The sequence below is a fragment of the Sarcophilus harrisii genome, chromosome 2, assembly GCF_902635505.1.
Source record: "Sarcophilus harrisii chromosome 2, mSarHar1.11, whole genome shotgun sequence".
NCBI lineage: Eukaryota > Metazoa > Chordata > Mammalia > Dasyuromorphia > Dasyuridae > Sarcophilus > Sarcophilus harrisii.
The window spans coordinates 473,045,618-473,067,688 of NC_045427.1; the positions used below are offsets into that span (position 1 = coordinate 473,045,618).

At 35.2% G+C, this 22,071-nt stretch overlaps 1 protein-coding gene across 1 annotated transcript in view; it reads right to left on the reverse strand.

Moving 5' to 3' along the window:
• LOC100925057 (liver carboxylesterase 1-like) overlaps positions 1-22,071 on the reverse strand; it is a 54,695-nt gene that overhangs the window by 23,187 nt on the left and 9,437 nt on the right. The window contains exons 2-7 of the mRNA XM_031949331.1: positions 8,457-8,664; positions 7,035-7,179; positions 5,882-6,015; positions 3,283-3,436; positions 423-527; positions 6-110 (exon numbers count right to left, since the gene is read on the reverse strand). Coding sequence (XP_031805191.1) covers positions 6-110; positions 423-527; positions 3,283-3,436; positions 5,882-6,015; positions 7,035-7,179; positions 8,457-8,664 — 851 coding nt within the window. The remainder of the gene's footprint in view (positions 1-5; positions 111-422; positions 528-3,282; positions 3,437-5,881; positions 6,016-7,034; positions 7,180-8,456; positions 8,665-22,071) is intronic.

Genomic DNA, 22,071 nt, shown 5'->3' on the forward strand with positions numbered 1-22,071 from the left:
CCTACCATTTTCTGAGTTATGTTTAGGATCTCTTCCTCTGTTTTCTGCCGCATACAGTGAACCAAGATAGATGATGTTGTGGTTTTACATCCAGCAAAAGTTGCTATTTTCTGCAACAAAATATTAACAAAGAACACTATTTGCTATCAGTCTATGAGAATAGCATAGATCTCTCAAAACCATGGTATGCCTGAATGTGGAACAACTTGGTTTATGGAGAATGTGCTGTATCTGGAGTCAGAAGACATAGATTGAAATTCTGGCTTTGCTCCCTTAATTCCTACGGTATGAGAATAGTGTCATTTCCCCACTCAGGGCCTCAATTAAGGTGGTGAGACTAGTAGTTGTATAGTGTTTCTTTAACACCCCTATGTATATACATTAAGTTAAGTTTTGGGACTGTCATAATAAAAAGAACCTACCTCAGCAGCTGGTTTGATGTTAGAACTAAACAGAGATTCCATAAAGAGAACCCCACTCTGGGAAATGGCCCGATGGAAGAGATTCTTAGTCAAAGGAGATAGCATCTGAGAGAAAAACAGAAGGAAAATAAAATTATGATTCAAAAACAGAACTGTAATTAGGATAGGACAACCAGCTCTTTGTCCCAAGGCATGAAACTTAAAGTTTACTAACAAATCCTGACTTCCTATATTAGAATTAAAGAGTAACAACAATAACAACTACTTAGAATTTAATAATTAGCAAAATAATTAAATACTAAGAGAAAATAAAGACAGAGGCCTTGCTATAATACAGCCTTGGAATCAGAAAACTAGGATTCTTCTTTTTCCCTTGGTACCTACTGACTGTGTAACCCTTGACAAATGTCAACTTATCATTATTTACAGGAAATAATTGCTAATCTGCATTTTTCTCATCAGGAGATCTCTATACTAATGAAATCACAAGTTAAAACAAGAACCACCAGAGGACACATTTCTTCCCTTTAGCTAGAACACTAGCTCTGTCATGATTCAGTACTCCTCTCAATAGAGGCTTTCTCAGTTGTAGTCTCTGATTTATCTGTGTACATTTTGTTCCCCTCCAGTAGAATGAAAACTTCTTGAAATTTGGAACTACTTCTTTTTGTCTCTGTATCCTCATACCAAACCTAGTGCCTTATACGTAGGTCAAATTTAATAACTGCATATGGAATGCAGACATGAGTGTGCCAGAATCTGTCCCTTCACACAGAGTTTTAACTCTAGGGTTTTTCTTTCCCTCAAAATTCTTTTAAAACATTACTTTGAAGACATATTTAATGGTATTTAATCCAGACGCTAAAATGGTTCACAACATGATTTAAAAGAACCAATTAAAGGGGTCAGGGAAAGCGTACTTGTGCTCAGGAAATACCATACAATGACCAGCTCCCTGAAGTGAGACTATAATAAATACATTTAGGATTATTTTTCTTCTTGGTGAAATATCTCGTGTTGTTTGTGTATAATCCTGGAATTTAGCTTATTAATAAGATTCTCAAAGAAATGAAATTATTAATACAAGAATTATTGGTTTTATTTAGAAATATATACTACACTGATTTAAAGAAATCCTGGGAAAATTGTGAAAGTGGATTGTTTTTCCTCCTACTACCCATTAACTTCTTTGCCTATTCCCTTTCTCTTCACAGATTGCTTTCCATCCTTTTCCCCCAAGTCCATTTTTCTCTGAATTTCCTCCTCTCATCAAAAGCTCATGCTTAGGAAATCTCATGATAAACCTATACTCATGAAGGTATTATTCAAGGAATCTTGGTTTAGACCTTGCCCTAATTAAGAGAGCAAAGTCAAGAAATTAAATAAAACCTGATGCCTTCAATGCAGCCAGTGCCGATTACTTACCTTGGTATAGTTTTTATGGATAAGAATAAATGACTTCCATGTAAGGGCAAAAATTGTTGATTGTTACAAGTATGAGGAAATGGGTTTATGCTACCTCAACTTTTCCTATGTCTTAGCACAAATACCACTATTTCCCATAAGCTGATTGCAAATATGCCAAAAGATCAAGCAAGATTTAAATATCTAGTCACTAATTTATACAATGGCAATGGTCAATCAGGTTTTAATATACCACTTCTCTCTTTTTATTTTCAAAACATATGCATAATTTTCAACATTCACCCTTACAAAACCATGTATTCCAATTTTTTTTCCTTCTCTTTCCCATACCTCCTTCCCTAGACAGCAAGTAATCCAATATATGTTAAACATGTGCAATTTTTCTATACATAATATACTACTTCTCCAAGGGAAATTTCTATTTAAAGTAGGCAATAAACTTCTAAGTAATGAAATATTAATATTCGAACAAAAATCCAATGAATTTGGATCCATGAAGGCCTGGAAATCAATAAGTCCTGAGAATTGTGGCTGCATAAAGGTCCAGACCAGTCTCTGGTTCTGTACCCAGATGGTGTCAAATAAGTTACTATTATAATTATAGAGTGCTGGGATAAAAGATGAGTCATAAGTCAAGCAAGTTCTGGCTAATTCATTGAATGGGTCAAAATTTCAGCCAAAAAAAGTAAGGCCACCATCTACATAGCTGTGGCTCTCATATTTCCCTTTCCCTTATCTGACAGTATTCTGGTATAAGCCCTCATTTTCTTTCTTATTTTCAATAGACTGTTAATTGATTCTCCTGCCATAAGTCTCACTCTTTCCAGTTCATTTTCCATTAAATTCCTTGCTCCTACCTCAATCAGCACTATCACTTCCAACACAAAATATACTATGACTGTTTAATAAAACCTTCCCTTTCTATCTCCACCCTCTTTTCTATCTTCTTACACCTTATAACCCCATTCCCTATGTAAGCTGTGAATCAGTGACACTAAACTCTTTGCTCCTTGAACAAGACACTCCATCATTCAATTTCAGGTATTTTTACTAACTGTCCCCTGTGCCTGGAATGCTCTTCCTCAGTCCCACCTCCTGGTTTCCCTAGTTAATATACTTCATGATAATGAAAGTACAACCACTTTATTTCTAAGAGTGTTGGTTTCACAACTCTAAAAGTAGAATAATAATGCTTGTGCTACCTAATTAAGAGTGAAGCTGTGAGGAAAGTGATTTTAAAGCTCTTTTAAAATGTGAGTCATGATATTTTTGAAAAATAAGTACATTCAATATCACCATAATTATTTAGTATTAGCTATCTATAGTTTTTGAGTTTTGAGGCATGGCCAATTTTGTTCATTTCTAGGGTTCCCACTCTGCTAAGATTCACTACCAGTAATCTCTTCGACCAAGACCTGGCACCCTGAAAACTCACCAGTGCTGAAACACTAAAACCTCCTGCTGACTCTCCAAAGATGGTCACCAAGCTTGGGTCTCCTCCAAAATTACCAATGTTCTTCTGGACCCAGCGGAGTGCAGCCACTTGGTCTAAAAAACCCCAGTTTCCCCTAGCATGTTCATCTCCAGTGCTTTAAGGAAGGAAAAGAGAAGAGGTAGATGTATTAAAAAAGAGAATAACTATTAGAAAACAATATAATTACTGAATAATGGTGAGTTGAGGTCAGGAAATTGAAGGCAGTATAATATAATGCAATGGAAAGAAACTGGGCTAGTGGTAGTTAAGAGAAACTGGGTTCAAATATGATTTGAGATATTCCAAATCATATGACCATGGATTAAAAATACTTAATCTTTCTGAAACTCATTTTACTAATTTGTAAACTTGAAATAAATAATAGTTCACACATAATGGAGTAGTTGAAAGGCCCAATAATATAGCCTTGAAAATACTGGCTGTTACTATAAGAACAATTGGTAAAAAAAAAAATTCCTTTAATTTCTTTTTCTTATTGACAAAGTTCACATTTCTAATACACTATTGAATAGTAATGGTTATAGTAGACAACCTCGTTTCACTTCTGATGTTATTGAGAATGCTTATATTTTATCCCTATTACATCTATTTGCTCATGGTTTTAGTTAGATGCTACTGATCATTGTAAGGCATACTCCATTATTCCTATGTTCTTTAGTGTTTTTAACAGTAATGGATGTTGTATTTTGTCAAATGCTTTTTCTATATCTATTGATATAATCACACAATTTCTGTTTGGTTATTAACATAATCAATTATGCTGATAGTTTTAGGAATGTTAGTTATAGCCATTAGAGAAGAAAAATAAATTCAAAATATTAGAATAGGCATCAAGGAAACAAAACTATCATACTTTGCAAATGATATGATGGTATACTTTGAGAATTTCTGATAATCAGCTAAAAATTAGTTTTAATTATTAACAATTTAAGCAAAGTTACAGAATAAAAATGAAGCTACATAAATCACTCACATTTACATATATTACCAACAAAGTCCTGAAGGAAGAGATAGAAAGAGAAAGTCTATTTAAAATATCTGGATATAAAGAGAGAGATCATAAGCAAATAAGGATGCATGGAATATCTATGTATAAAGGAAAAATTTGATAAAAATCAGAAGTAAAATGTATAATTTTTATTATATTAAATTAAAAAGGATTTGTACAAACAAATCCAATGTAGTAAAACTTAGAAGAAAAGTAGGAAACTTGTGGGAGGAAGGTATTAAAGCAAGTTTCTCTGATAAAAGCCTCATTTACTAAATATATAGAGAACTGAATGAAATCAATAAGAATAATATCATTCCCAAATTTAGAAATGGTCAAAAGATATAAAAGTAGTTTTAAGAAGAAGAAATCAAAGCTATCTATAATCATATAAAAAAGTTTAATCACTATTGATTAGAAAAATGCTAATTAAAAGAACTCTGAAGTACTACTTCATGCCCATCAGATTGACTAATATGACAGAAAATAGAAATGATAATGTTGGAGTGTACTATGTAAAAATTGAGACACTAACATACTGTTGATGGTGGCAAAGAATTAAAAATTGAGGGGATGTCCATCATTTGGGAGTGGGTAGATATATTGTGACATATGATTGCAATGGAATGCTACTGTGCCATAAGGAATGACAAAGGTTTCAGAAAAGCTAGAAAGATTTATATGAACTAATGTAAAGTGAGTCAAACTGAACAAGAAAAACATTGTGCAAAGTATTAGCAATATATTTGAATGAAGAAGTTTGAAATCATGCCTTCTGAATCAAAATCCATTATGATTTCTATTAAATTATCTGTTCCTACATTGAATTTGGAGTAAACTTGATTGGAAGAATTCAAGTATTGGATATATGGCACACATTAGGAGCCATATTTCAAAAAGAGCCACAATTTCCAGAGATGGAATATTTCCACGGAACTAATTGCCCGTGTATCATACCTATGTGTTTACTTAGGCTCTCCCTCCCATTTATTGTAAACTGCTTGAAAACAAGATGACTGCCATGTCTATCTTTGCCTTCCTCTCCCATCCAACATGTACATGTTAGGTATTAAAATAAATGTTTGTTTAACTGAATTGCATAGTTTGCACATATAAAGTCCTCAATAGTCACAGACAAAATAAGTGAATATATAAAAAGATTTTCAACTCATGCTTATTAAATTGGTTAGTTATCTATTTATATCCCTGGATACATATGGTCAACTGTAGTGTACTAGAGATATTGATAAGACTTATTTATAAATTCAGTGCATTAGCCACTGGACTTGCCATAGTCCCTGACCTCAAGGAAATTCCATTACAGAAGTTGCCAGATAAGCCCCCGCATATGCCTGATTCTAGGAAAGCAAATCAGGAAATAGAAATACTCTATGGTAGGATGAGATCACTCCATGCTTTGAGAGCCTGTTAAAAGCAGTTGCTATAAAAATTAGAGAATTTCAGAGGTGAGTTATTCTAGTGGCTTTATTGCAAGAGAAGATTCACATGTCTAATTTTGTGTCAGTTGAGTTATCAGACTCCAGATCTTACCTAAAAAACCCAAGGATTCCCAGGCGGTACTGAATGGTCACTACTACCACATTTTCAAGGGCTGAGAGAGCCAGCCCATCATAAGTTGAAGCCTCACCCATCATCAATCCCCCTCCATGGATCCACACCATAACCTGAGGAATGAAGGGAAAATTGTTTTGGTCAAAAGAATCCAGAATTGAGAAAACCTCTGAAAATGAATTTCTAAATGGTCTAGGTCATCGGATCAGTGTCTTTAGAAAAATGGTGAGATCTTCATTTCTCTCCAAACCACATTGCTAATATCTTCATAGGACTTACTGTACCAAGTTTATTTAAAATGTCAAAAAGAAATACAACAGATAATAATGCTCTTTCAATCTATGTGGATAGGTTAGAGAAGGAAATGTTAGAGATGAGAAAAATTGGTAAATAATTTACTTTCCCACATTTAAGTCAGTTGAAGAAACAAAGGAGATTTGAGGAGGATAGGGTGGAACATAACAGCTGAATTTATATATTTGCAAAATTGTCATGGAGAACAGGGGTCAGGATTGTTTTCTTCAGTATAAAAGGCTACAATAGAAACAGTGACAGTTTCCTTCTGTAAAATGTCTAACTCCATATCTTCAAATAGAAGATAGATGACTATTTGGGATACACATATAATTATATAATGGAGTCCTATATAGCTATGGGTTGGTTTAGGTAATTTCCTTCCAACTCAGATATAATGTAAGCAGATTAAATGAGAGGAAAAAAGTGATTAGAAGACTTGATATTCTCTACATGAGGATTGGTTGAATTTATGAGATGTTTAATTTAGCTAAAGCAGATTCAGGGAAGCATGAGCACTGTCTTCAAATATCTGTGGAATTGTCCTGCTTGTTTGTAGAGAACAGAACTGAACAAATAAATGGAGGAATAAATATCCTTACTTAAGAGTTTCCTATGTACCAAATACTGTGCTAACAAGCACAGTACACAAAACTAATTATTTCTAAAATCATACATAGACTCTGATCACTGGCAACAGGAGAAGACATGAACCTATTGCTAGCCTCTCTAGGTCAAGAGTTGCTTCCCTATTATCTTGTACTATGGATGGAAAAAAGAATCATAATTCACCTACCAGTTCCAAAGTGATAGCCAACTATAGTCCTAGGCTTCTTACCGGTAAATTGGTCTTCGTCACCAAGTCAGATGGTGTATAAATATTTAGGTACAAACAATCTTCAGAAGATCTTATTGGAAAACTTTCATTCCGTAAGGAGAAAAGCTTAGAGAGTGTCTGTGACACAGTTATATTCTGGGAGCACCTGGCCAATGAAACAGGTAAAAATCATTTCTTTATAGCAGCACCTCAGAAAAGCCTGTTTTGGGGTCATAGGATCATTCAATAGTTTTAAAGCTGATAGAGTCCATAGAAATCACTGAATAAAAAACTTTCATGAGGAAAATAATGTTCAGGGAGGAAAAATATTCTGTCAATGGTCACAGAGGAAATAACTTTTAGAAACAAAGGGACAACTCAGATCCTCTGACACCAGCTCATCACTAGTGACTAGTTTGGTCAATTTCTTTCATTTTCTTTCAGTTCCTAAAAGACCCAATGACTTTCTGTTTGACTTTGGATTTACCTATCCAGGTCCTCAGTTTTCTCTCCTGCCAAAGATAGAATTTAGAGTCTTTTGGGATTTTGTCTCACTATGAATAAAATATTTACTGGTTTAGAGAACACAAAACAGAAAAAGGAAGATTTATATAAAGGGAGAAAGTATGAAATTCAATCTACTTTATGTAACATTGGAGTACCTGTAAGATTGATCAAATGCAAAATCCCTAGAGCTGCTCCTTCAGATTGCACCTTTTTCATTCTACTAAAATGTACATTTCCAATGTCTCAAACATTTCTTATGACTATTAGTGATGTTACACCAATAATGCTTCTAGTTTACACACCAAGATTGTGGAGGTAAGTAGAGTAGTCATCTCATCCCCACTGGAGAAATGAGAAAGCAGAGAGGTTGAGTCACAGGTCCAGGATGGCACGGCTCTAAAGTAGCAGAGTTGGAGCTAGAATCCTAATTATGATTCCAAGGTTTTTTTCCTTCAAACCACTTGTTTTATATCCATCATATAAAGGCAATAGAGTGCATGCTTTATGAATGAGTATGCTCCTAGTACACCAGATCAATGAAAGCAGAGGTAACTTGCCATCCTGCTAGGTGATATAAGTAAGCAAATAAAGTAGTGCGAGCATCCTCTATTCAGGTTTGGCAACCACAGAAGTGCCATTATTTATTAATTTAGACTGAAATTTCCCTAGTATGTGAATTATTTCATAGTTCGGAAGCAGCATACTGTGAACTGAGTGGTTCTCCACCCTCTCCAGGTCCTCCAACTTTGTAAGGGGTTTAAGCTAGGGTCAAAAACATAAAGAAACAGGAATCCTTTCCTGAGTTTGGGGGGGGGGGGAGTGAAAGATTCTAAAATAGTTTGACTAGAAATTAATCCAAGAACAAAAACAGTTTTCTTCATGTTCTCTTCCAACGTAACCCCTCCCTTCCCAAGAAGCTGAAGAGTGATAGCTTACAAAGGTGGGTAGGTAGTGGTGTTCTTCACATACTCCCAGGGCTCAGGAGGCTGAGGTGGAGTGAATCTCAAGGGTCCGAGAGGAGGTTTGGCAAAGGGAACTCCCAGAAAAACATGGACAGGTATGTCAAATCCTTGTAGTCTCATTTGTATGCCTTGGATTTTCCCATATTCAGTATCCACTACTGGCACTGAAGGCTGCTGCTGCCCTGTGTTATAATGAGAGAGAGGAGGATAGTTTCACTGGGAAGGCAAAAGAAATGACTCCAATCATCAGTGCACTAGAAGATGGGTGCTTTCAGCATCTCTGCTCAGCTCCACCATCCTGGGAAAGTGACTTCAATACTCTGGGCCTCAGGTTACTTACCTATAAATTAAGGGTAATAATAAAACCATGCTAGATTGTTTTGTATTTCAGAAAAAGAAAATGTACATTCAGCAGATATTATAACAATAGCAAATAATATTTCTATAAGATTTACTTGTTAACAAAATGTTGTTTACAATCCTGAAAGGTGAGTAGTAGTATTACACCAGTTTTACAGCTGGAGAAACTTGGGCTCATAGGAGTCAAGTAATCTGCCTAAGGTTGCACAGCCGATCAATATCTTATAAAGACAAATTCTGAGCATTTTACACCATTCCATAGGTCCTCACAAAAATAAATAATTTGATATCAATACACATATTTCTATATATCTTCTGTGGAAGATGTTCGTTTGCCCATTTAATCAACAAACTTTTACAGAGTGCATTGTATGTGGTGTTGATATACACTAGAAAAATGTCACTTAGACATGAATTTCTCTAAAGTTTAGAAATGCTGAATTATGAACCCCAGTTGGGGAGAGTAGGCTGTTTTGTGATATAGAGTCAAGACATATGAACCAGTTGTGCAGTCATTTGACACTTCATTAATAACTTCATTTAACCCAGCACATTTTTGTTAAAATAAGCTAAATTGGAATTATATAACAGAAAAGAGGCTATGTTCTGCTAGAGATTATCATGACTGCTTTTAGTCAGTTTTCCCAATTTCTCTAAAATATGAATTTTAATTTTTCACAAATGACCAATCTCCCATGTCCCATTAGATCTTAGGTTATTAAAAAATGTTAAGAGGAGAAAAGCAAAATCCATAGGCAGCCCAGTGGGTGGCCATCGAAGGGGATAAGAAGTTCTGAAACTATTTCTCCCATAAGATAATCAGCACTTATAATACTAAATTACCCGATAGAATGTATTATTTATCTCATTCTCATCTTTTGTTTCAATGGAATTCTGACAGAAAGACCCTAAGAAAAGTAGCTATTTTAGTACTGAATATTGTGAGGATTATCCCAAAGATGGATAATTATGACTTTTTTATCTTTTAAAAGAATTGATGGAAGCAGAGCCAAGAGAGTGCAGAAAAAAAGCAGCAAGTCACCTGTGCCCTCTGCAAGACTACTTTGTACACCTTTAAATAATGCCATAAAATAATTCCTAGAGTGCCAGGACCCAGAAAAGAATAGGATGAAATAATTTTCTGGCCAAAGATAACTTTGAAGTTTGGCAAGAAATATCTGTTATACCAAGGTGAAAGTGGAGCACAGTCCAACAGAAGCTGTACCAACACAGACCAGGTTCCACTAAACCATGAGCAGGTCTTGGGAGCCACTGAATCTATAGTCAGAGTGACTACTTCTGGAGCCCTTATCCCACAGAGAGTAAGGGGGTCAAACAACTAAAAGAAAAAGATTATAGGGGTTTCTGGTGGCACTGAGACAAGATTCTGTTGCTTTGCCCAAGTCATAGTCTTGGGTGTCAGTCCTAGGGTGAGAAAAAGCACTGGAGCTTATAGGCACAATGGAGCAGGAACCCTCATTGCCATTCCAGCACTAGAAAAGGGTGATTGTGCTCACTCACACAACAGAGAAAAGAACAGGAATATAATAAACATCGCTCCTCAGATCATACTCCCTTGAAAGAACTGAAACTTACAAGTCCTTCATAAGTATATTGAAAATAGTCACACAAAACCCCTGAACTTTGGAGTTATACTCTTCACCCTGAAAGCAGAGTTCTATTAACAAAGAATTAAAAATCAAATAATCGGCTGGGGAAATAAGGAAATGATAGGAAAAGATTTTGACCATGAAAAGTCACTGTGGTGACAAGGAAGATCAAAACACACACTCACAAAAAGATAACATCAAAGCTCCTACATCCAAAGTCTTTAGGAAAAATATGAATTGGTCTCAGGTCATGGAAGAAAGAGCTCAAAAAGGATTTTGAAAATTAAGTAAGAAAAATGATGGAAAAATTGGGAAGAGAAATGAGAATAATGCAAGAGAATCATGAAAAATAAAAAGTCAGCAGTTTGGTAAAGGAGACATATAAAAAAGTTATTAAAGAAAATAATACCTTAAAAAGCAGGCTAGGTCAAATGGTAAAAAAAATACATAAAGCTAATGAGGAGAAGAATGCATCAAAAAGCAGGACTGGCCAAATTTTAAAAAAGGCATAAAATTCATAGAAAAAGAAAAAAAAACTCCTTAAAAAATAAAATTTACCAAATGGAAAAAGAGATACTCACTAAAGAAAATCATTCCTTAACAATTTGAATTTAGCAAATGGAAACTAATAACTTTATAAGAAATCTAGAAACAACAAAACCACACAAGTCTTAAATTTATTTGGCCAATGATTTTGGCCATCAGAGAAAATTCACAGGTTTTTGGAAGAAATCTCTCCCAGTACAGTTCTCCTTCCCCTCATCCTTTCTACCAATTCATATTGATTCCCTCCCTTCTTTAGATTCACTGACCTCACTTAGCAGGATCTCATATCCTTCCGGTTCCCACTCCTTTACTTCAATTAAACATTGTAGTTGAAAAAAGACAGTTTTAAAATGGCTTCTGCAGAGAATCAGTATGATTAATGCTAAAAAACAATAAGACAAGCCACCTGTCTTCTACTCCAGTTTCCGCTAATGTTTTGACCTTTTCTTTATTCTCTCTCTCTCTCTCTCTCTCTCTCTCTCTCTCTCTCTCTCTCTCTTTTTTTTATTATTATAGTAACTTTTTATTGACAGAATTCATGCCAGGGTAAATTTTTTTTACAACATTATCCCTTGCACTCACTTCTGTTCCGAGTTTTCCCTCCCCCTCCACCCCCTCCCCTAGATGGCAAGCAGTCCTATATATGTTGAATATGTCCTAGTATATCCTAGATACAATGTATGTGTGCAGATCCAAACAGTTTTCTTGTTGCACAGGGAGAATTGGATTCAGAAGGTAAAAATAACCCGGGAAGAAAAACAAAAATGCAAACAATTTACATTCATTTCCCAGTGTTCTTTCTTTGGGTGTAGCTGCTTCTGTCCATCATTGATCAATTGAAACTGAATTAGGTCTCTTTGTCAAAGAAATCCACTTCCATCAGATTACATCTTCATACAGTATCATTGTTGACGTATGTAATGATCTTTTGGTTCTGCTCATTTCACTTAGCACCAGTTCATGTAATTCTCTCCAAGCCTCTCTGTATTCACCCTGCTGATCATTTCTTACAGAACAATAATATTCCATAACATTCATATACCACAATTTACCCAACCATTCTCCAATTGATGGGCATCTACTCAATTTCCAGCTTCTAGCCACTACAAACAGGGCTGCCACAAACATTTTGGCACATACTGGTCCCTCTCCCTTCTTTAGTATCTCCTTGGGGTATAAGCCCAGTAGAAACACTGCTGGATCAAAGGGTATGCACAGTTTGATAACTTTTTGGGCATAATTCCAGATTGCTCTCCAGAATAGTTGGATTTGTTCACAGCTCCACCAACAATGTATCAGTGTCCCAGTTTTCCCGCATCCCCTCCAACAATCATCATTATTTTTTCCTGTCATCTTAGCCAATCTGACAGGTGTGTAGTGGTATCTCAGAGTTGTCTTAATTTGCATTTCTCTGATTAATAATGATTTGGAACACTCTTTCATATGAGTGGTAATAATTTCAATTTCATCATCTGAAAATTGTCTGTTCATATCCTTTGACCATTTATCAGTTGGAGAATGGCTTGGTTTCTTATAAATTAGAGTCAGTTCTCTATATATTTTGGAAATGAGGCTTTTATCAGATCCTTTAACTGTGAAGATGTTTTCCTAGTTTGTTGCTTCCCTTCTAATCTTGTTTACATTGGTTTTGTTTGTACAGAAGCTTTTTAATTTGATGTAATCTCTTTATTCTCTCTTGACCTCAGTTCCCACTATAAAATATGAGTGTTGAAATGATAATCTCTGAGGTTCTTTCCAATCCTGACATTCCAAAATTTCAATTATCTGAAGGGATTTTTTTTTCTTTTGTCTTGAAAGAGCTAGAAAATTACTGGAGTGTTTCCATTTCATAATTTCAGACCATTGTCTTTAAGCAAAGAATATTTTTATTATCATTTTTATTTGTTGTCTTAAATGACTCTTTTTTTGACTAGATCAAAGCCAGAAATTCTTGTGCCTGCTCTAAATGAGATTTCTTGGAGTTCAAGAGGTAGCCCACAGTGTCAGCTCCCTTTTCCTGTTGCTGAATTCATATAATCAGCAGTTTCTTCTGATAAAAACCACAGGAAAGCCATTTCAAGATTTGGAACTCTATCAGAAATACTAGTCTTTATGCAACTAAAGTTATCAGTTTTTTCTCAATTTTTTATATAGTGAAATATTTGTGATTGTTAATAATAAAAAAAGAAATTTGCTTTTTAAAAAAACTGACCAGATTTTTAGCTGAGATACTTACTACTAAGAGTTCTAAGCAGCTATTTTTTTAAGAAGGAGAAATAAAATAAACAAAACAAACAAACAACCAAAAAATAAATAAATAAAACCTTACCCAGAGTAAAGGAGCAGATAGCCAGGAAAATCAGCTTTATCTTGTTGAAAGCAGTTCTTTGCCTCATGTCTGGTATAGGGATCTTTGCTGTCCTAAAGGACTGAGGTTGCTTCTGTGCTGCACAGGTGTAAACTGATTGAGTGAAGTCAAAGAACTGGACTGAATCAAGGAAAGCCAAATCAAGCAAAAAGCAAAAAAGGTATTTATTCACCTTCCCCAATAACCCTGAGAGAGAGTTAAGGTTGGTGTCTAAAGCCTCCACCCACAATTTACTCATACTTTTTATCTAAGGGATTATGATCTTCTATGTTTGTATAACAAAACTGAATAATCACATCACTAAATAAGACCAATATTACATGAAGTGTACTTTAACCCTGAAAGAAGCTTGAATTTTCTTTTTTACAATGCACATAAAGTCAGTCTACAATTTGGTGTGGTGAGAATCAGTGGGGTACAGTGGTCAAACTAAGGACTTTAGAAAAGTCTTCTAAATTGATAACCAGACCCATCCACTGACTTTCAGGGTGACCTTGAAGGACTCTCAGCTTCTTGTCATTTTTGTTTTTTTCTTTAGTGTTGGGAGCCACAGTCTCTAAGCTGATTAACAAAGCCCAGCACTGAGATCAAATATGCACAGCACTCATGCAGAAACAACATTTCCTTTCATGATTCTCATTAGTGGACTACTATTTCCTATACTATTTATAATTAGCTTGATTACAGCACTAAACATTATCTGAAAAAATCTGGTGACAAGGAGAATTTGGGCAAGTTAACTAGAAATGATTCCACATGCATATTCTGTCCTAATAAAACTAATCTCTCACTGAGACAAATGATAAAGGAGAGAACACCATGGAAAAAATTGTCACTATGGGAGAGAATCAAAAGGTATAGGAAATAATGGTGTTCACCAACTTAGACTCAGAAAAGATCAGTATGTCTAGGAACCAATAGATGGTTAAAGTATAACTAGGAATTACCCTGAATGTCTATGTACACAGTTCCAAGTCAGGGAAATAGAGGAATCAAACAATCCATGACAAAGAAGACATAAGTAAACTAACAAAATTCACTGACATTTAACCTTGTATAGCATTTACCTTTCATTATTAGTTTTGCATAATGTAATCAATAATTAACATTTAACCCTAAAAAACTTACTCAAATATTAAATGTCAAATACAATAACATATAAAGGTCAATAAGTCATGTCTAAAGACTATGTTGACCTAAAGAAATGTATATGTAATCAGGAAAATTAAGTGATCATGATACAGTATAAAAATAAAGCCTGAAGGAGCCTGAGGAAGTAGGAGCATCACTTCCATCAGTTCCTTATTCAATCTACCCCATGACTCTTGTCTTACTTTGATGCAGACCCTATTTGTCCTGCTCAGCTCCTTTGGACCCCCTGCACAAGCTAGCCCTGCACTAGTGCAAAAAAGAATGAGGGAATCTAGTTATTTAGAGAAAAAAAATCTCTCATTTATCAAGGTATGCTGAACACTAATTGAAGACTGAGTATTAATATGAGAATAGAGAAAGAAAACAGAAGAAGAAGTATCTAACTTTTTAAATGCTAAATGTTACTGGGGAAAACACTCAAATCAGAGAAATAAATAGAAATGAAGATAGAATAAAATAATTAGCATTTCTCAAGTATTGTAAAATTTGCAAACCATATTTCTTAAAACTATAAAACAGATTTGGCAATGTTATTTTTAAGCATTTTTTTTTTGGATGGGGAAAAAAAACTGGCTAGTTAAAAGGCTGTGGTTTATTTATATCCATTTAGGAATCCATACCAGTTACAGGGTTTGGATTTCCAGTTCTTCTGACTTGAAATCAAGAACTCTTTCCATTATTTCACATACAAGCAATCTAAAGGAAAATTATGAAGTTAATATGGAGATCAATTCAATCTCCCTTTTCTGTACCTTCAGACTTTCTGGTGACATCTTATGATTCCAATATTTTATGTTGTTAATCTGACATTTCCTCATAGTCCTACCCTCCTCAGATGCTCCTGCACTATAGGAGCAGGGAACTCTGCTAGACATTGAGAGAAAATGAGGAATGAAATGCAGTCTCTATTCTTAATTCCCAAAGCCCTCAGTTTTCTATCCTTTTTTCCTTCAAGATACAACTCAGTTGCCATCTCCCACAAAAGACTTTTCCTCACCTCTCAGGTTCTTAGTATTCTTGTCTTCTTGAAATCATTTGGTATTATTTTCTTATTTTAATGTTTCCTTCTTGTGCACATGATGGTTCTCAATTTTGGAGAATAATTTTTGGAGTGTTACTTATTTTTCTTTAAAATTCTGATAAAATTCTACTGTGAATCCAATAGTATTGAGATATTTTCTCACTTCTTACATCCTTTAAAATTCATTGTTATTGTTGTTGGAGGTTAGATTTTTAAAGATCCCTATTGGATCTTCTTCTTTTTATTGTTATTTAGTCATTTCAGTCATATCTGGAGTATACACCAATATATTTATATATATACACACTCCAATATAAATTGGAATATAAAAAGCATTCTTTCATGGCCTTCTTCCCATCCATGGCATCTACTCCCAGCAATGAAGCTATGACTGGCAAAAAATATTTTCCTAAAAAGGTGACTATTTACCATTCCAGAAATTAGAGTACATTCACCACAGGGAACCATCCATGCTGCAAGGAACAATTTAAGAGGCTAAAGTGCTGTTTTACAATGAAAGTCATTAAAGAGGCAAAAGCTAAGGACTCTAAGGTCCCCTACCAATGCTTCAGTTATTCAGGACCTCATCTTCTGTCTTCAGCTTCAGAGATGATTCAGATAGCTGACATGGTTGTTTCACATCCAGCCAAAGCTGCAATTTTCTCTAACAAAATATAACAGAAATTTTCCCTATGATATTACCATCAGGTGAAGTAGTTATACCCAAACTACCTTGTGCCTGGATTTGTGACAACATGACATAGAGGAGATTTGCTGAATCTGAAGTCAGAAGATTTGTATTCAAATCCTGCTCTACCCCTTGCTTCCTATGTGACATGGGTAAGTCATTTCTTCATTTAGGGCCACCATTTTAAGGAAAATGAAGCAGCTTAAATAGATGACTTCTCATTTTACTTCCAGCTTTGACCACTTTAATTATATGAATTTAGTCAAGTTTTTTGGAATGGGATATAATACGAGAAGCCTACCCATATAAGTGGTTTGATGTTGTGACTGAACAGAGTTTTTTGAAGGACAAATCCACTCTGGAAAATGACTGCATGGAAGAGATCCTTGGTCAAAGGAGAAAGAATCTGAGAGAACAACAGTAGAGGATGAAATTATGATTCCAAAGTAAAATTGCAACTATGTAGGACAACCATGGTTTTATAATGGGGAATGAAATTTAGAGAATGCTGATAAACTTGTCTTCCTTCACTAGAATGAAAAAAAAAACAAACCCACAAACCTGAATGTAGCACTTAGTTACTAAAATAATTAGTATACAGCAAAGCTTCTTAAACTGTGGGTATCGCATATGAGATAGTATACCTGAATGTGGAGGTCATGAAATTATAATTCTTTATCAGTAAATGTTTGATTTGTATACATATTTTATGTGCCTATATGCCCAGGGATGCATAAAAATTTTTCAGGCAAAGACAGGTTGCAAGTACAAAAATTTAAGAAGCCTTGGTATATGGAAGACCAGCGCTGGAATTCAGAAACTTGGATTCAAGTTCTTCCCTTGACATTCACCAGCTATGTAACCTAGGACAAGAAACAACTTATCAGTATGCTCAGGGATTTTTCAAAGACTTTAAATTACAGAACAATTACTGGTTTGCATTTTTCTTGTCATCTGGAGTTCTCATGGTTTTGAACTTTGTCTTGAATGAACCTAAAAAAAACTAAACTAAGAAACCAGCAGAGGACACACTTCCTCCTTTGGCTGCCATGCTCCATTTTAGCTTCTCCATGCTCTTTTACTTGGTGGATGGAAGTCCTTCTGACACATCCTGTATTCGTTTTGTTTCCCTCCAATTGAATAGAAACTCTTGAAGACAGGGACTTTCTTTTTATCTTTTCTCAGAGCTTAGCACAAGGTCTTGTATATAGGATAAATTTAATTAATTTTGAAACATGAAGACATAAGTGTACTAGGATATTTTCCTTCACAGAGGTATTTTTTTGTCCCTAGGGTCTTGTCTTCTCCCCACCTTGTCTTAAAATATTGATTAAAAACATGTTTTATATTACTTGCCCCAGATGCCAAAATGGTTCTTTAGTGAATGGTTTAAGACCCCTGGTTATATGGGTCAAGATATATACCCAGAAAATACCATGGGATGACCATCTTACTGGATCAGGACCATAATAAATGAATTTAAGATTGATTTTTATTCTTAAGCTTTGAGAAGTGATATCTCCAATGTTCATTGTGTACAAATATGGAATTTAGCTTCTCAATAAAAAAACTCTTAAAAATGAAACTATTAACATAAGACTGTTACATGAATCATAAATATGTAGCAGACTGATTTATAAAAAGTTCTAGGTACATTTATGAAGCTGAATTTTTCCCTAGGAGTATTAGATATCTCTACATTAGAAATTATGTGGGGTTAGTCACTTATTGACAGGAAAATCTTTGTGAAAATATTGTATGACTCCCTGTAGTTTAAGACCAGCCCTTCTTCAATACTTTGGTGGTATCAAATTTCATAAAGTTTGATGGATGATATTTTTTTTCATTTCATTGCACTTTGTTTTATTACACTTTGCAGATATTGCATTTTTTACAAGGTTTGAAGGTTTGTGGCAACCTTGCACCAAGCAAGTCTACTGATGCCATTTTCCCAATAGCATGTGCTCACATCATATCTCTTTGTCTCTCATAGCTTTGACACTAGATGTGTGTTGCTTAGAGAAATATGAGACATTTGTAAGGATTGCCTTTATTCATTGGTTCAATTTGATTTCCAAATGATTCCTTTTTCTAGTCCCTATCTCTCCCAGAACTTCTTTACCATTTAATGGATGATCTTAAGGGGAAATGATGTAGATTTCCATGATACTCTGAACTACTTAGTATACATAGAAAGATTTGGAATCTAGAGACATGAGTTTGAGTCCCAGATCACACAATTCATGTAGCTGAGACTACAGTTACTATATCTATCTGAGTTTCAGTTTTTTTCATCTTTAAAATTAGAGAAATAAGGCATCTATTAACTTCCTTATATAGTGTTTATGAGGAAAATGTTTTAAAATACCATATAAATCTATGTTGTTTCTATTGTTACTATAAAAGGACAGTGTTTTGAAAAATGAGTACATTCTATGCCCCCTATAGTCTTTATTAGTAGCTGACTAAAATCGTTCTTGGGGTATGGCCAGGTTTGTATTTAAGTCATAAAAGAAACCCACTATTTTGAATCACATATGGTCATCGCATACTGTTGGAAGAACAAATTCTTTTTATACCAGAAATCTCTGAGTTGTTAGGGCTCCTACCCTGAGCTCAAAAACACTGGCAGAATCCTCTAAGTCAAGACACTGAAATCTCACCAGTGCTGAAACACTAAAAGCTCCTCCTCGTTCTTCACTAAAGATAGTCACCAAGCTTCTGCCTCCTCCAAAATTGGCAATATTTTTCTGGATTTGTTGAAGTCCTGCCACTTAGTCTAAGCAACCCCAGTTTCCCAAAGCATGTTCATCTTCAAGGCTGCAAAGGAGAGGAAAGGAGATAGATGAAGGGAGAAATAAGTGTTTGATGAATGATGGCTAGAAAAATGGATGGATGGATGGATGGGAAAAGGAGAATAGTTGTGAAAAGGTGGGCCTTCTAACAGAAACTAACATCAAGAAATGAGAGTTAGTGCAGTAGAAAGAAAATTGATTGATAGGACCTTTGATATTCAACTATGTAATCATGCACAAGGTACTTAATAGCACTTACCTAAAGGTAGATAAAGGGTATATATATAACACATAAAATATGACATATATAAAACATTAAAAATATTGACATTACTATGAGGAATAATGAGTTGCTTAGGAAATTGGGAGTAATGATAAGTCTCCATACTTCCAGTAAATCTAGTCAATTTTCAATATTGTTATTTTTATGTCTTACACATAGGTCCTTGCCTCGGCCTGCAAGGCAGAGTGTGTGGACCCTGGAAGAAAAGAGACATAAGGGCAAGAGAGAGGGAACGCGCAGAAGAATGGAGGCAAGACAAAACAATCTGATCAAGCCTCATTTTAATGGGTGCAATAGTACAGATATATAGCAGCAGGGTTGCTCGAACTTAGTACAGTGTGGGGGTCCTAGACAAAGGATTGGTTTCCCGCCCAAGGATGAGCTGATCAGGTGCCTTTGGTCATAGGAAGCTTCATGATGTGATTAGGGGATGCCTAGATATCTGCCTATTCAAGGTTAAGGTGGTCCTTGGTCTAGGTTAGGATGTGATTAGGAGATTCCTATTCAAGGTTAGGGCAGTCTTTTGAAATGTGGCCTTATGTGGCCATAGATTAGTGCAGGCTCCCCACAGGTCCTCCTTTTTTTATTATATGTAAATATTATGAGAGCAATGATTAGGTCTTTTCTACTATACTACCTTTCATTTCTTGACACTAAATTCAGCAACTTATAGAGTTAGAAACAGCTTCAAAGCTCACTAGTTTAACTTCTTCACTTTACACCTAAGGAAACTGAGGAAAATAACCAGATGAATTGTTTTGCCCAAAGTTACACAAAAGTAAATGAATCATATTTGATTGCAAAAGTAGTTTGAAATCAGGTCCTCTGACTCCAAACACTTTCTATGGCAATTTCTTTTTCCTATATTGAATTTGAAGTAGATTTACTTAGTTAGACGAGTTGAGATATTAGATATGTGGTACTTTGAGGAGCCACATTTCAAAAGAACCATGATATCCAAAGTTGTGAGTACTTTTTCCATAAACATGGATTTCAAGCCCTTTGAACTATAGTTCACCAGCTGGCCAAGAAGCTGTTGATGAACCTGTCTGAATTTAGCTGGGCTGAACCATGTAGAAAAAACAACACATTTGGGCATATCCTTTCTTTTTTAGTGGGTACTGTACCACCTTGTGGTCTACCAGCATTCACTTTAAAAAAAAGAATTATTCAAAGCTTTTTCCTTCAGACCATTATGTGAAATGCAATTTTTTTTTTACTTCAGTCCATGAGTTCTTTCAACCACCTCCCACATCCCTGAAGATTTAATCTTTCTAATGATCTCCTAAAGACATACTTTTCCTTTACCAAAAATAGTTTGGTGATTTCCTTTTCCTAACAAATGGACTCCTGACCTTGGCATTCAAGATTCCAGACAAGTTGATTCCAGCCTACCTGGCAAGGTTTTTCTCAAATTATTCCCCTTCATATACTGTCAATCCAACTTGATTTTACTATATCCCATTTTTTCATTATGGTTTCTCCTGCTTCATACATCTCCCATGTCAGTAATGGTCTCTTCAATCTCCCCGCTTTAAACCTCTACTCAAATCTCTTTTTCTTTAAGGCTCAAAACAGGTGCTGTTTTCTCCATGAACCTTCCCTAGGTATGTTCCCTTCATAGAAGAAAAAGGATTTTCCTCGCTCAGATTGCTCATAGGATGTTTAACTATATCTCCCCTCTATATTTATCTTACTCTTCCTTGTTATCATAGTTTTGAGTCTATTTAGCCTCCATCCCATTAGACTGCAAAGCTGCTTCAGAGCAACATTATTGCCATGCCTAGCTTTGTCCAACTCACCTACCCCATTCTAAAACATGAACATTCTAAGAATTTTAAAATAAATATCTGTTAAATTAAATTGTATGGTTTGCATGGAAGGTGCTCAATGTGTACAAAAAGAAGGAGAAAATACTTAAAAGGTCTTCAATCCATCTTCGATGAATTAGATGCAAATCAACTGATTCCCCTGGCAAGGTGATCGTGACATTGACAATAATTATATGCTCACTGTGCAATAGGCACAAGACTTACCATAGGCCTTGTGTCCTCAAGGAGATTCCATTATGTAAACAATATAATAGGCTTACATATATAATAGGCTCTAGGAAGATAAATGCAGGAAATTTCAGGCTGAGTTCACTACAGTCAAGCTTTCCAGAGATCAGTTTCCATAAGAATCAGAGAAATTCAGAGATAAGGAGTTCTAAGAGCAGAGCTGTAGCATCAGTAGTAGGCTAATACTTCTTTTTTGGGTGTCATTTGATTTCCTGGACACCAGATCTTACCCAAAGAACCCAAAGATTCCCAAGTGGTACTGAATAGACACCACCATCCATTCTCAAGGGCTGAGGTCAGTCCATCATAGATTGAAGTCTCCTCACCTATTATCAACCTCCCCTCCATGGTTCCACACCATCATCTGAGAAATAAGAAGGAAAAAGTTTGGATCAATGAGGTCAGAATTGAAAGAAATTTCAGATAGTGAATGTCTAAAACCATATGATCTATATGACTTTTGTCTGCAGAAAAGCAATGTTTAGATATAGTAGAAAGGTCCATGGAATAGGAATCCTATATTATAGGTTTGACTGTATCATGATCTTTCTCTGTGACCCAAGGCAAATTATTTCCTTTTTCTAAATCCTAAATTATCCATCATTACAAAGACTGTGATTCTTAAATTTATCTCCAGTTCTGCTGTTCTTGATGAGATTACATTCAGGGAACCAAATGATGAAATTAGGGTTTCTGGTGATCAGGG